Source organism: Eumetopias jubatus, unplaced genomic scaffold (genome assembly GCF_037043125.1).
Source record: "Eumetopias jubatus isolate StellerSeaLion01/CBP00866 unplaced genomic scaffold, mEumJub1_p1.0 scaffold_6, whole genome shotgun sequence".
In the NCBI taxonomy this organism is placed as follows: domain Eukaryota; kingdom Metazoa; phylum Chordata; class Mammalia; order Carnivora; family Otariidae; genus Eumetopias; species Eumetopias jubatus.
Window position 1 is genome coordinate 78598878 of NW_028274812.1, and position 14262 is coordinate 78613139.

At 34.7% G+C, this 14262-nt stretch overlaps 1 protein-coding gene and 1 pseudogene across 3 annotated transcripts in view; both read left to right on the top strand.

The window, feature by feature from the left end:
* Window positions 1–14262, top strand: part of PHIP (PHIP subunit of CUL4-Ring ligase complex) — a 132105-nt gene that overhangs the window by 40008 nt on the left and 77835 nt on the right. For all 3 annotated transcript variants that reach the window (XM_028108004.2, XM_028108003.2, XM_028108002.2), the window contains exons 8-9: window positions 10435–10656; window positions 10929–11029. In XM_028108004.2, coding sequence (XP_027963805.2) covers window positions 10435–10656; window positions 10929–11029 — 323 coding nt within the window. The remainder of the gene's footprint in view (window positions 1–10434; window positions 10657–10928; window positions 11030–14262) is intronic.
* Window positions 207–1376, top strand: LOC114212971 (high mobility group protein B1 pseudogene; annotated as a pseudogene).

A 14262-nucleotide genomic window follows, 5' to 3' on the forward strand; every position in this document is an offset into this window, starting at 1 on the left:
AAAAAAAAGAAGACTTTTCTGAAAGTAGAGTACTATCACTGAGCGTCATACTTCTGTTATATTGTATCTTCCTTTTATGTTGCAGTGAATTTGTTTAGATGTCTCTCTTTTAAGTTGTGAACTTCTTAATAACAGAGACTTTTTTTCTTGAACCTTTTTAGGTCTGTAATGCCTCACAGTATCTACTGCATACATTAGGGGTACAACAAATGAATGAATCAACCAATTAGATAAAAATGAATAATGTTCTCTCTTGCAAGAAACTTAGAATCTTCTATTAGGGGAGATATATACATATGTCTATAAGACAAATTCCCTTCTTCTTGTATGCTTCTTTTACAGTGGTCCTTTCTGTACTTCAAACTTGCAAAGCTTCATTTATGGCTTTGGAGCCTTTGTAGTAGCTATTCCCTTAGCATGGAATTATCTTTTCCAAAATATGCCCCTGGCTGATTCCTTTATTAGCAGTCCTTTGTTGAAGCACTGCTTTCTTAGGGATTTTTTTCCTGACTACCTTCCCTTCCCATACTCCACCATTGTTTATCCCATTTAGACACTTTACCATAGTTTTCTTACAGTATGTGTCACTGTCTGAAATTATTATTTTTTAAAATTTGCCTTTTGTGAGTGACCGCGCTTGGGCAGTGAGAGCCAGACAGGCACTGGGTGACTCTTTGCCTCACTGAGGAGAGTAATTAAACATGGGCAGAGGAGCTCCTAAGAAGCTGAGAGACAAAATGTCATCATATATGTTCTTTTTGCAAACTCGCTGGGAGGAGCACAAGAAAAAGCACCCAGATGCTTCAGTCATCTATTCCTCAGGGAGGCAGAAGACTATGTCTGCCAAGCAGAAAAAATATCAGAAGACATGGCAAAGGTGCATAGGGCTCATTATGAAAAAGAAATGAAAACTTATATCCCTCCTAAAGGGGAAACAAAAAAGTCCAAGGATCTCAGTGCACCCAAAAGGCCTGCTTCAGGCTTTTTCTTGTTTTACTCTGAGTATCACCCCCAAATCAAAAGAGAACATCCTGGCCTATCCATTGGTGAGGTTGCAAATAAACTGGGAGAGACATGGAACAACACTGCTGTGGATGACAAGCAACCTTATGAAAAGAAGGCTGTTAAGCTGAAAGAAAAATACAAAGAGGATATTGCTGTATACTGAACTAAAGGAAGGCCTGATGCAGGGGGCGGGGTGGGAAGGAGTCATCAAGGCTGAGAAAAAAAAAAGGAGTCATCAAGGCTGAGAAGAGCAAGAAAAAGCAGGAAGAGGAGGAAGAGGAAAAGGATGAGTAGGGCAGGGATTTTTTTCTTATCTATTAAGCATTTAACCTTCCTGTACACAACTCATTCCTTTAAAAAAAAAATTGAAAATGCAGGCTGTGTAAAATTTGTTTTTAAATTGTCGGTTGTCTATTTTTGTATAGTTTACACACTACCAAATGTATAGCCCTGTCCTGGTGGTATTTCCAGTAGCCACTAACTTTGCCTGGTATACAGTATGAGGGTTATAAATTGGCATGGAAATTTAAAGCAGGTTCTTGTTGGTGCACAGGAGAAACTAGTTTTGTGTGGGGATGGCAGTTTTGTCATCTTCAGTTGTCTCCAGTGCAGCTAATAGGAAATAATTGTTTTATTAATGGAATACCTCTCTGTAATTGCAAAAAGAAAAAAAAAGTTACAGCTGTATTGTTGACACTGTGAATGCTTCTAAGTAAATATAATTTTTTTTAATTAAAAAGTAAGATAGAATTGGGGTTTTGTGATATCTTCTTCGTAAGTTTCATTAGGATAGACAGGGACCTTGACTGTCTTATTACCATTGCCTAAAATAGGAACCCAAGAGTATGTACCGATTAAGTAAATCAATAAGTAAGTGAGAAAGGAGGAAAAACTCTTCTTTACTGTTGAATGTCAACTGATAATTGTAGAAAGAATGATGATTTGGCAGCCATCATAGTGGTGGTTGATTCATTTGTATGCCATCAATGGAGGCTAAGACTGGTAGAGGATCTTGTTTGAAGATCTTGGCCTAATCTTGCAATATGTTCCCACAAGATATTAAAAGGGGGGAATTGCAACTTTATAGGGGAGAAACTGTGGAAACACATGATAAAATTAACTTCACTAGTGGTGAAATGAGTTGACATAGTGTGTCCTGTCACGTGGTGCATTGAAAAATACATCTGGTGGGATTCCTACTGAGACAATATGATTTAGGTCTGGTCATGAAGAAACAGTAAATGGACTGAGGCTTGGGGTCATCCTACAGAACTTAAGGTCTGTATTTATAAATTTCTGAGGACACAAAATCAAAGCCTGAGGAAATATTCCATATTGAGGGAGACTGAAGAGACACTTTAAAATATAACATGTGTTGCTATATGGAATCCTGGGCCAAAAAGGAAAAGGAAACATTGTCAAGGTAGTTGACAGAATTTGAATAGGGTCTGTGGGTTGGGTAGCAGTTTTATCAATATGGATTTCCCAGCTTATGTAGATGACGTCTTTTTTTGGGAGAGGTACACACTGGGATATTTAGAATGATGGGGCATCAAGTATGCAGCCTGCTCTTAAATAGTGCAGAAAAAAATTAATGGATGTGTGTTTTACATGGAGAGAAAGGAAGGGAAGAAAGGTGGTGATATTGCAACGACGTGGATGGAACTGGAGGGTGTTATGCTGAGTGAAATAAGTCAATCAGAGAAAGACATGTATCATATGACCTCACTGATATGAGGAATTCTTAATCTCAGGAAACAAACTGAGGGTTGCTGGAGTGGTGGGGGGTGGGAGGGATGGGGTGGCTGGGTGATGGACATTGGGGAAGATATGTGCTACGGTGAGCGCTGTGAATTGTGTAAGACTGTTGAATCACAGATCTGTACTTCTGAAACAAATAACGCAACATATTTTAAGAAAAAAGAAAAAGAAGAAGATAGCAGGAGAGGAAGAATGAAGGGGAGTAAGTCAGAGGGGGAGATGAACCAGGAGAGATGATGGACTCTGAAAAACAAACTGAGGTTTCTGGAGGGGAGGAGAGTGGGGGGATGGGTTAGTCTGGTGATGGGTATTGAGGAGGGCACATTCTGCATGGAGCACTGGGTGTTATGCACAAACAATGAATCATGGAACAGTACACCAAAACAAATTATGTAATATATGGTGATTAACATAACAATAAAAAATTTTAAAAAAATCCACAAAAAAAAAAAGGTGGTGATAGAGTAAATGCAGTGAATTCTTAATAGCTGATCAATCTGGGTCATGGAGATATTGAAGACATTGGTACTCTTCTTGAAACTCTAAGTTTGAAAATAAAAATTATTTTTTAAAAGTGCGTGGTTGCGGGGGGGCACCTGGATAGCTCAGTCAGTTAAGCGTCTGTCTTCGGCTCAGGTCATGATCCTGGGGTCCTGGGATTGAGCCCTGCTTTGGGCCACTGGGAGCTTACTTCTCCCTCTGCCTGCCGCTCTCCCAGCTTGTGCACATGCACTCTGGCTCTCTTGCTCTCTCTCTCTCTCTCTCAAATAAATAATCTTTAAAAAAGTGCATGAGAGGTATAGTGAGTATTCAGTAAGTTTGGTAATAATGAAAAGAAGAGCAAGAGTATATAGTAATTTATAGGAAGATAAATTTGTGAAAAACTGGGTCAAGGGGAAGGAGCTGGAACAGTAAACTTGATACACAAAGGTCTTTAAGGAGGATAGATAGAATTTCTAAGTAGATGAAGATGGGATGTATAAAGAGCAGTGTATTTTGGCCTATTTAGAAGGATAGGTAAGTAGGTTCACCATGAACAGATTCTACCTTTCACTGCGAAGTATTTTATCTGGTAAGAGCCTTGGTTAAGGAACAGAACTGGGTCCTAGAGGTACTTGATAAACCCTCGTAGCAGGAAAAGAGTGATGAATAGGGACTAGTTAGCCTTAGCCTCCCAAATAAATTGAGGGTTCACAAATTTGCAATGTTGCAGATTTAGTATGCATATCCTCTTTTTCCGTGATAGTACTTGGTATCCTGGGAGCAGGATCAGTGCAAGTGATAATTACTTTGATACAGGTTAGTCATTGGTGGTTTAGTGGGTAAGAGTAAGAAAATTGGGCATGTGTTGAAATGATTGACACTGAAATTTAGGGTAATTTGTAAGGAAAATGAAACAGAGGTCTGATAGATTGGTAAGAAAGAAAATCTGTGGCCTCTTTTTGAAAAAAACATTGAACTAAATTTAAATTATAAGCACACTTTAGCTGCTTGAAGAGCAAGCTGCTTTTTAGCTTGAATAAGAAAATGACACATGATGTTTTCAACATTTAATTCTGTTTGTTCTAAAGACATCAGGAGTGAAATCTGACTCAAATCTGTGTAGTAGGATCAAGAAAAATTAGAATTCTCCTGGTTGATTTCTGCCAAGGAATGCCAGATTCTCCACGATATTATAGGTCTAAATATCACATAATTTCTTTTTTTATTTCAAAGTAGTAATCTTTAGTTGGTCTATACAATTGATGCTTCTCTTTTTTATCAGGGAAAGGTTTATTGATCTTTTTCCTTTTAAGGAAGTAGAGAATTATAGAAGTAACCTGCTGTACTGTTTCCACATGTATGTAGTTTTCTGCTTGCAGAAGTCAACCATTCTTTGGCATTTACTGTTCCATCCTGTAAAGTACTTTCTTCATCATTGAATAGTTCACATAGTTGAAATTTCTAATCATGTGGCTTATATGATTGGTTTTTATTTTAAATAAGCAAATACATAATTATAAAAATAATTCAGTTAAGCCTTTAAAACTTGCCTTCCAGAAACTTAAATTTGGGGAGTATAGACTTTAGGTTCTGCTTTAGTTTCTGCATAGAATTTAAGTGATTCAAAGCCCAGTATGTCACTAAAGTTGTTTCATAAAGTTTTCATAGCATTAGGCAGGACATTTTTTTCTAGATTTTAAGGACAATTTTAATACTTAAGTCCATGACAAAGTAGAAAGCCATGTCACAGAGACCTGTGGAGTTTTTCATTACCAGGATACGAAAGCCAAATGTGTACCAGACATTGCCTGGGCTTTACTTAAGGAGAATGTCCATATTTGTTTTTTATCTATCTATATTTTACCTCTTAAACTTTTTATTTTGATGAAACTTTGAGGATTCCAAGAGGAATTCACAAAATAGGGTTTGTTGTTTAAAAAAAAAAAGGAATTAACCCACAGTGTAAGAGATCCTCTTGCAAGCTGGAAGGAAAGGTCCTTGCTGTCACTATCTTCATAGTCTACTTAATCCTTAAAAGTTTAAGAAAGAGCACAGAGAGAGAAAAAGAAAAAAACAATGATTCTTAAGTGTAATGTCTGCTTCCATTTTCTTCCTCTGTCCTAAGTGACAGAGCACATTGATTATTTTAAAGGTATGCAGTTTTATTGTGTGTGTGGCTTCTTTAAGTATGGCAGTGGAATAAACAAATTTATAGGGTACTTCAAGCTAAATTCTGTTTAGGCAAATCTAAGTTTTGTTGAAGTCCACTCTTTCTTACCAGGCCTTTTCATAAATAATACCTATACTGCTGTTTTTTCAGAATAGAGATAAGGTAATTGTTTTGCTTCTTTGGCTTTATCCTTGCATTGACAATGATGTCTTCACATTAAAAAAAAAAAAAATCACTGAAAATTTGGTGTCACATTTTATTTGGAGATTTAAGTAAGCTAAAGGTATACATTCTTTTCATTGTGATTTTTTTTCTGATTTTTTTATGCAAGTTTGACAAATGATAACATTAATTGAGCACACTTTCATAATAATTATGACAATTTTACATTATTGAAGAGTGAAACTAGTGATACACTGCTGTCTTATGTTTGCTTGGCGTTGAACACTAGTTTAATAATTTAAATTTGATTTAAAAATGAATTCCAAAAAAGCATTTTCGGTTTTGCATCTAGCTCATAGATTTCTTCAAACTTAATTGTGGCTAAAAATAACTATAGTAACCAAGTCTTGTCTGCTTAAAATTCAGTAGCTGTCTCACTGGGTTAAATCCAAACATCTTAACAGTATCTAAAACCCTCTGTTAATCTTCCTCAGATAAAACCTTTCCAGCTTAATTTCTTGTTATTTCCACTTAAAGTGGAAATAAACTTCCAGCTTTTCTCACTTTTCCAGTCCTAAGAGCAATATTTAGATAATTGAAGAGAAATGACTACTCTGTTTTCCCCTAGGCATTGGAGCTTTGCTGAAAAAACTTGTCAGTTGTGGTTTTTCTAAAATCATGCTATCTAATTTTAGCAGAACTTTCACTTTTGCTCACAGATTTTTTTCCTTTTTTCTTATTGCTCTCATCCCACTTTATTTCTGAACTTTATTCACTTTTTTTTTTTGGCTCCTTTCTTTTGTTTCCCCCTTCTCCCATTTTAGGAAATAATCCTCAGATACTTGTTTTATTGCCAAGGTTAGGAATCATCTAATTTCTTTCCTGGTTACTTTAAAATTGTTATTTCTACAATACCTCTTTCTCCTTCATACATCTTAGAAGCCTGTGTATTCCTGCTAGCCAAGGCCAACCCTCATGTCTATGTTGTTCATCTTGTCCCTTTCACATTTACATAACATTGGTATTGGTTTTATTTTAGTGTCCGTAACACTTTTTTAACATCCTGATTGAAATACTATGATGTTTACTCTTTGGTTTGTTACTGACCTGACTTAAATTTGAGGTAGGCTTGGGAAAGAAAGTGCATCTGTTCAGATTCTGCTCTACATTTTGTCTTTTTTTTTTTAAAGAATATTTCATCAGTTTTTAATTTATTCTTCCACATTCAATTTAAACACATGTATAGTGCTCCAAAAATGTTTTCCCAGTAAATTTAATTTTTCTTGTGCAGTCCTTTTCAGTCGATTGTTTATAGTGTATTTTTATTTCTGATAGTCATTTTAAAAGAACTAGTTGAATCTGTCAGATCATCTTCAGTTTCACATTCCCTTAAAAATAAATTAGTGATCACAAGTATTGATGCATGAAATAGAAATTGTCTAAAGATGCTTTTGAGTTCTGTTTGAAATTCTGCCAGGAGCTCAGGGGAGTAGGAGTGAAGGTGGGGACAACATATTATTTTATAGGTCATGGAAGAGAATAGTGAAGAAAGATTTCCCTAAAAGGTCAAATATTTCTCTCCTGCAGTTGAATGGAAGGAAAACAAAGGTCAGTTGGAATAATACACATTTGGAGAAAATGTGCATAGTGTTGTTTTATTTTAGCACTTGTCTAAATAGAGAAAAATTATAAAATATTAAACTATTAAATTGGTGAGATTACTAAGTAATAAAGTCAATACAAATATAATGGGACTTCTCGTTAGATTTTACTTGGTGAAAAGTCACTGAATGCTGATGTTAGATCACAGGTTGCTACTACTCTTCATTAAACCTGGCATTTTGGTTAAAAGGTGTTGGTTTTTGTTTTTTTCCTGTTAACGTGAAAAATATGTGAAACACCTATAGTAGAATATAAAGCAAATTCTTGTTCAAATAAGAACAAAATGAATTCTGTCAGTATTGTGAAGCATAATGAGATGTCATGATTTTACTTTTTCATATATTCTACCAGTATTAGCATACTTAAAATTTTATTTTTGTTGTGAATTTATAAGCTTTATTTATTTATTATTATTATTTTTTAAGTAACCTCTGTCCCCAACTCGTGGCTCCAACTCACAACCCCAAAATCAAGAGTCACATGCTGTACTGACTGAGCCAGCCAGGCACCCCTATTTTTGTTGTGAATTTAGATCAGAGCCAAATACTGCCTTAATTTTTAGAAGATAAACAAAGTGAATAAATTGACTTAATTTGTGGAATTTAAGAAGGAGTTGAGTAAATGAATTTAATAAATAAGTAAATGCTTTAAAGCCATTTTTTTATTCAACAAATGCCTAATGCAATTCCCATGTGCCAAGTGGTAGGCAGATCAGCTTTCTGGAAGTCATGGTCTATTACAGTTCCTTCTTCACTTTCCACAGATAGCCGCGATATAATCCTCATTCCTTTAATTCCCCAAACAGTTATTGTATCCATCTCTTTTGCTCTTTCTCTTCTGTAATAATCTCAGTTTTATCACTCAATCTCTCCTACCTGTACTACTTTAACAACTTTCAGATGGCCTCTGACTTTCTATCCTAATTCACACTGATGCCAACAGGATCTTTGGAAAACATAAATCTGATCCTGATACTGATCTTAATCTTAAGTTATCCCCATTATAAAACATCATTTCTTTTAGTATACCATAAAAGGTCCTTCGCAGTCTTTCCCTAACTTCATCCTCATGCCTTTACTTTTCACTGTTTTAGCATATAGACTACTTGCAGTTCTCATATTCACATTTTCATACCTTTGGTCAAACTTTTCTCTCTAGCAGCCATATGGGATATTTCTGTTCTTTTTTAAAATAGTAAGAATATTGCTAAAGTAAAAGTAAGAATACTACCACCAACAAAAGCAGTGGTTATAATCCATAGCTCTTATCATATGCCAGGCACTCCATCCTCACTTACTCATTTTGTTTTTGCAACAACCTTATGAGATAGGTATAGAAAAGAAATCTGAGGCATAGGAAACATGTAACTTGCCCAATGTTAATGTTAAACATGTTAAACAGGTCATGAACTGAGACATTGGATCCTGCAATCTGTGCTCGAGGCTACTACACTACATTGCCTCTTCATGCAGAAGACTTTGTCCAGACATCACTGTTTCTGGATTCTTTTCCAGGTCCAGATCCTTCTTCACTTCTTAGGACAAACACACTGCTCCCTGGTTTGGATCTTTTCTGATTAACAGTATAGCACTTTGGACATGTTATTGAATTTATACTCTTCTGCCTTGCTTCCTAAGGACAGGAATACTACGTCTTTGCATCTCATCTTTGTATCTCTGGTATTTGGCGTGTATTTAATCTCAAGGCAAATGAAAAAATGAGTGCATGAATAACTGAATTTTAAAGGTAGAAGGAACCTTAGGGATCATCCAGTTAACCTTGTTTTATAGATAAAAAACTGAGATTAAATGAATGTGATAAGAATACCAGATTTTAATGTAGATAATTTACCAAAGTTAAGTTTTATTACTAGTCTTTAGTGGTTGATAACCCACTTAATTTGCTTCAAAGCTTAGTCAGAAGAACGTGAGTTAATTGAAAGTATTCTAGGTAGTATTGGCAGAATCTGGTTTAGGATACACATGTTCTGTTAATACTGTGTGGTCATATCAGTATGAAGGCAATAACACATCTGCGTCATTCGCTTTTGTGGATCTTCTAACCGCTTTCTAATGTCAGATTTAAGAGTTTTTTGTTTTGTTTTTAAGATTTAGATTGGAAGGTTGTAACATGCCACCTTTGAAACCTGTTAAGTTTGCATCTGGGAAATGGATATATGAGGCTAGTGACACTTTCAAATAATGAACAATAGGAGGAAATAGGGAGAGTTTGGTAAAAGAGTATAAATTTACAGCTATAAAATGAATAAGGAAAATTAGAAAAGGAAAACATAATAGAGCCTAAAAGTTCTAATCTCTTTTTAATTATGTGAAACTCAAATGTTTATTTGTAAATATAGGTATTCATAGAAAACCTTTTGTATCTTTTACAATTTCTCTCTGAGCTTACGCTATTATAGCAGAGTAAACATGTAATTTAGGGGGCGCCTGGGTGGCTCAGTCGTTGAGCATCTGCCTTCAGCTCAGGTCATGATCCCAGGGTCCTGGGATCAGGCTCCCTGCTTCACGGGAAGCCTGCTTCTCCCTCTCCCACTCCCCCTGCTTGTGTTGCCTCTTCTGCTGTCTCTCTGTCTGTCAAAAAATAAAATCTTTTTAAAAAAATGTGATTTAGGTATTTTTATTGTGTTCGTACAAATAAAATTAATTTTTTTTTGAAAACTGGTTGTAGTTATTTTATATGTAATATATTTAGCTGAAGATCACCAATGGGAAATTCATATATATTGTTTTTAGCTTCCTAGGAGAAAAAACCCCAAATTAACTTACTTTCATTTCTGTATAACATAACATAGACAGGATTAGTCACTATTGTATATTACTTTTGTTCTACTATTGTAATTTTGTTTTGTTACTTCAGAAGTTCAAATTCTTTCACAAGATCCCAGATAGAGGTTACCATGGCTGCTGGGTAGGGATCATATGTAAACATTTTTGTTAACATCCTACTTCTCCTGTTAGATTGGTGGATACACAGGCATTTTTTATAAGTGAATAATTTAATAAAAATAGCCTTGTATGGAGGAAAATTCCTGAAACAAGTATTTTACACTTAAGTATTTAAAAATGTAATTGTTGGGAAGTGGATATTAAAGGTACAGTTTCTTATATCTGTTCAGAATTTGAATGAAAATTTATAGAGTTAATTCCATTAATACACATTTTTATTTTAAGGGTTCTGATGACTGTCTTGTGAAAATCTGGGCAACAGATGATGGGAGATTATTAGCTACTTTAAGAGGACATGCTGCTGAAATATCAGACATGGCTGTAAACTATGAGAATACCATGATAGCAGCTGGAAGTTGTGATAAAATGATCCGAGTCTGGTGTCTTCGAACGTGTGCACCTTTGGCTGTTCTTCAGGGCCACAGTGCATCTATAACATCACTACAGGTAATTGTTTTAATCCTTGTAAAAGCCTTGATTATAATTTAAATTTTAAGTCACTTTTATAATCCCTTGTAATAAAGCCAACTAAAATGAAGAAAGGAATATTTCTTCTTTCTTTATAAATACATGAACTTTAAAAAAACATTGTAGTCATGACCTTCATTAATTCTGGATGTTTTCTGTTCTTATAGTTGCTATTTATGTGGTAAAAAGTGGGTTTATTTTTGGATTATGTCACTCTTATAAAGATATTTTTTTCTTCATTTGTTTTTCAGTTCTCACCATTGTGCAGTGGCTCAAAGAGATATCTGTCTTCTACTGGGGCAGATGGCACTATTTGTTTTTGGCTGTGGGATGCTGGAACCCTTAAAATAAAGTCAGTTGCTCTTTTATTTCATAGAATTAATTGTTTAATGGTTAAAATTACAATAGTATAAAGTAGTCAGTAATAGGAAATTTATTTATTCTCCTCAAGTAAGTAACAAAAACGCATTCACTGACCTCATGTCCGTCCCCCCCCTTTGTTTTTTCATGCTTCAGAGAAAGTTTCTTATGTTAACATGTTTGGGTTTGTTTTTTTTCTTTTTGCTAGCCTTAGCTGTTTCCTTCAGAACATACTTGTTTTATTGCCAGTCCTTTCTGTATATAGCATGGTTTCATCTCAATAGCTCCTTCTGGTGTTGAGAACATAATCTTAGGAGTTCCTAAGGCTGTTCTTTTAGAAGAATTGCAATTATTTCTATCATTACATCTACAAATTTTAGATTTTATTGTAGATCTCAGGAAACTTAGGAAAACCAGTTGATTACATATTCACAAAATTACATCAAGGTAGATAGATGTATCCTTCCCCCATCCCACAATAACATCTTGCATTTGTGCTTTCTCTTGTATTAATATCTTGGTTTATTAAAACAAGTTGGCTAGACAGTATTTTTTTTTTATTAAGGACATTGAGGCAAAAAAAGGTTAAACAACATTCCCATAATTAAAAGTTTTTAAACATTGGCAAGGCCAGCATTAGAACAACACTTCTCTGCTTGTTGGTCCCATGCTGTCTCTGCCATGCCACCTCTCAAGTGGGTGTAGTAGGGAGAGGAAGTGCTGCGTTTTGCCCCATAGATAGTCAGTGAATGGGGAAGTAGTGCATCCAGTGGTTCTGCAGTGTCGAAAAGGTCATCTCTGTGTTCTCATGGTAGAACATTCAGATTAGAAGGTATATCTCAATAATTCTATCTGAATTCTATTTATAAATTATAAACCGAAGTTGAGTAATTTAATTTGTGAATGTCTTTATTATTTTAAAACAGTAGCGTTTACATAAGCTTCATGAATATTAACATTCCTGGAGAGTGCCTCTTATGGCAGGGCATTAGGAGGCCATGGCAGCTAGGGTAACATAATAAAACAAACTACTTCATTTGAAAAAAGGATTCTTATCAAAGATGTGGTTCTTTGGAGAAAGCAGATTGATTTCATTTTAGTTGTATTCTTAATATTTAAAATACTAAAGATTTTCTGTAGACATTTAGGTAAAAGTTTAAATTTTACTGATGTGTATGGACAATAGCAATAATTAATTGTTGTTTTCCTTTGAGTATATTTTACCTCCTAATGGACCAGACTGGGATACCATTGTCTTTTCATTTTTGTTTTTGTAGAGAAGAAAAACGTGACTAACTCAAATGTTTTTACAAAATTAAACTCTCACTTTGTGCTTCTTGAGGATTACATTGCTAAGTACAATAATATTTATCTGGATTCTTGAGAAGTGAGTTATTATATATAAATGATTTTTTTTTCAGAACCTTTACATAGATTCACCCATTAACCAACTACCCTAACCCATTTTTTTCACATAAATGTGTTTTTTAATGTAGATGTAAGTAGAGAAATGTATATATAATTTTCTGCTATTTTTTTCCTTAACATTTTATCATAGTTATTTATAACAATTTTAATAGCTGCATTATGTTCCACTGAGTTGTTATTCCATACTTTGCTTTGTGATTTTCCTGTTTTTGGACATACAAGTTTTTCTGGTTATTTAGAGGTGGTATTCTTTCTGTTTGTTGTTATAATTGTCCCTTAAAAGCTTTTAATCTAAAGTCAGGCATAAAGGAGTAATTTTTTTTAGTTATAGGCTTTGGGACACCTATTTTCCTTTCCATTTTTAGTCATGACAGACACCTGCCAAAAATTTTGGCATGATGTAGATTTTTATACGGGTTTTAATTACTGATCAAAGGCAAAAATTGTATTGCGCTGTAATGTTTTTGTGTAATCTGATGGGGAGGTACCTTCAGCAACCCAGTCTGCATTAATTGAGAAAATCAGTTCTATTAGTAAATGAAACCTATTTTGGAAACCCAAGTCTCTTGATAAATTTGCTTTTATACAGTGTTTATGTATATGGTAACAACTCCCACTAATACAGATGCTACTTTGTAGATGAGGAACTCTGGAGTGGCTGGGTAATTTGGAAGCTGGCTGAAAAGATCTCTGATTTGAGAAAGCTGTCCAAGCATATTTAGATTAGATGTGAGGGGAGAATGGGAATCCTAAAATATACAGATGATAATAATGATTATAAAATTTTATTAAGCACTAGTCTGCCAAGCTTGTACTAAGCACTTTACATTTGTCATCTTGTTAATCTTTATGACAACCATATGAAGAAGGTATACAAATATTGTCTTTAGGACAGATGGGAGAGAAAACTGAGGTGGATACTAGAAATATACTGTTGGAACCCCCTCTCAACCACTGTACCAAACTAAAAGCAATTATTCATTGATGGACTATCTAGGACTGGTTGAAGTAAATTAAAATATTAATAATACTAATACTTATTGAGTGCGCTGGGCACATACTAAGCACTCTTTGTGGATTAAATTTATTTAATTATCTCAGTAACTCTTAAGATTATGTTTTGTTTTTACTCCCATTTTACAGATGAGGAGACTGAGGTACAGAAATGTTAACTTGCCTAAGGTCATACACCTGATAAGTGGCAGAGCTGGAAATTGAACTCAGAGTCTGAATCCATGGCCTTACCTTATCTTAAAATACTTCCTCAAATGTGAATTTAAAAATTAATTATTTGTACCGGTGTATCTGTTTTTTCCCTTTAAAAATATTAAAGTCCATTTAAAATGGCATCTGTATGATTATTTGCATATTCTGATTGTAAGTTCCAACCAAATGGTTGCTTAACACTTACATGAATGATTGTGCCAAAAATTAACAAAAATGTAGAGTTAGGATCCATAAGATATTAATGAAAGTAGTGCATTTAGTTGCCTTTATAATTTCAGATTCTTAAATTACAGTTACTTAAATTTTACGCTGAATAATTGTTTAGGTTGTAAGAATGTTTTAATAATTTTCTATTTCTCCAAGCTGTCTATTCATGCTCAGTTATGTCAGATCCTGTGAATAAGAAGAATTGTTATGTCACATTAAAAAATTTATTTATAGGGGTGCCTGGGTGGCTTAGTTAAGTGACCAGCTCTTGGTTTCAGCTCAGGTTGTGATCTCAGGGCTCCATAGCTGGGACTCTCTCCCTCTCTCTCTCTCCCTCCCTCCCTCCCCCCCCTCCCTCCCACT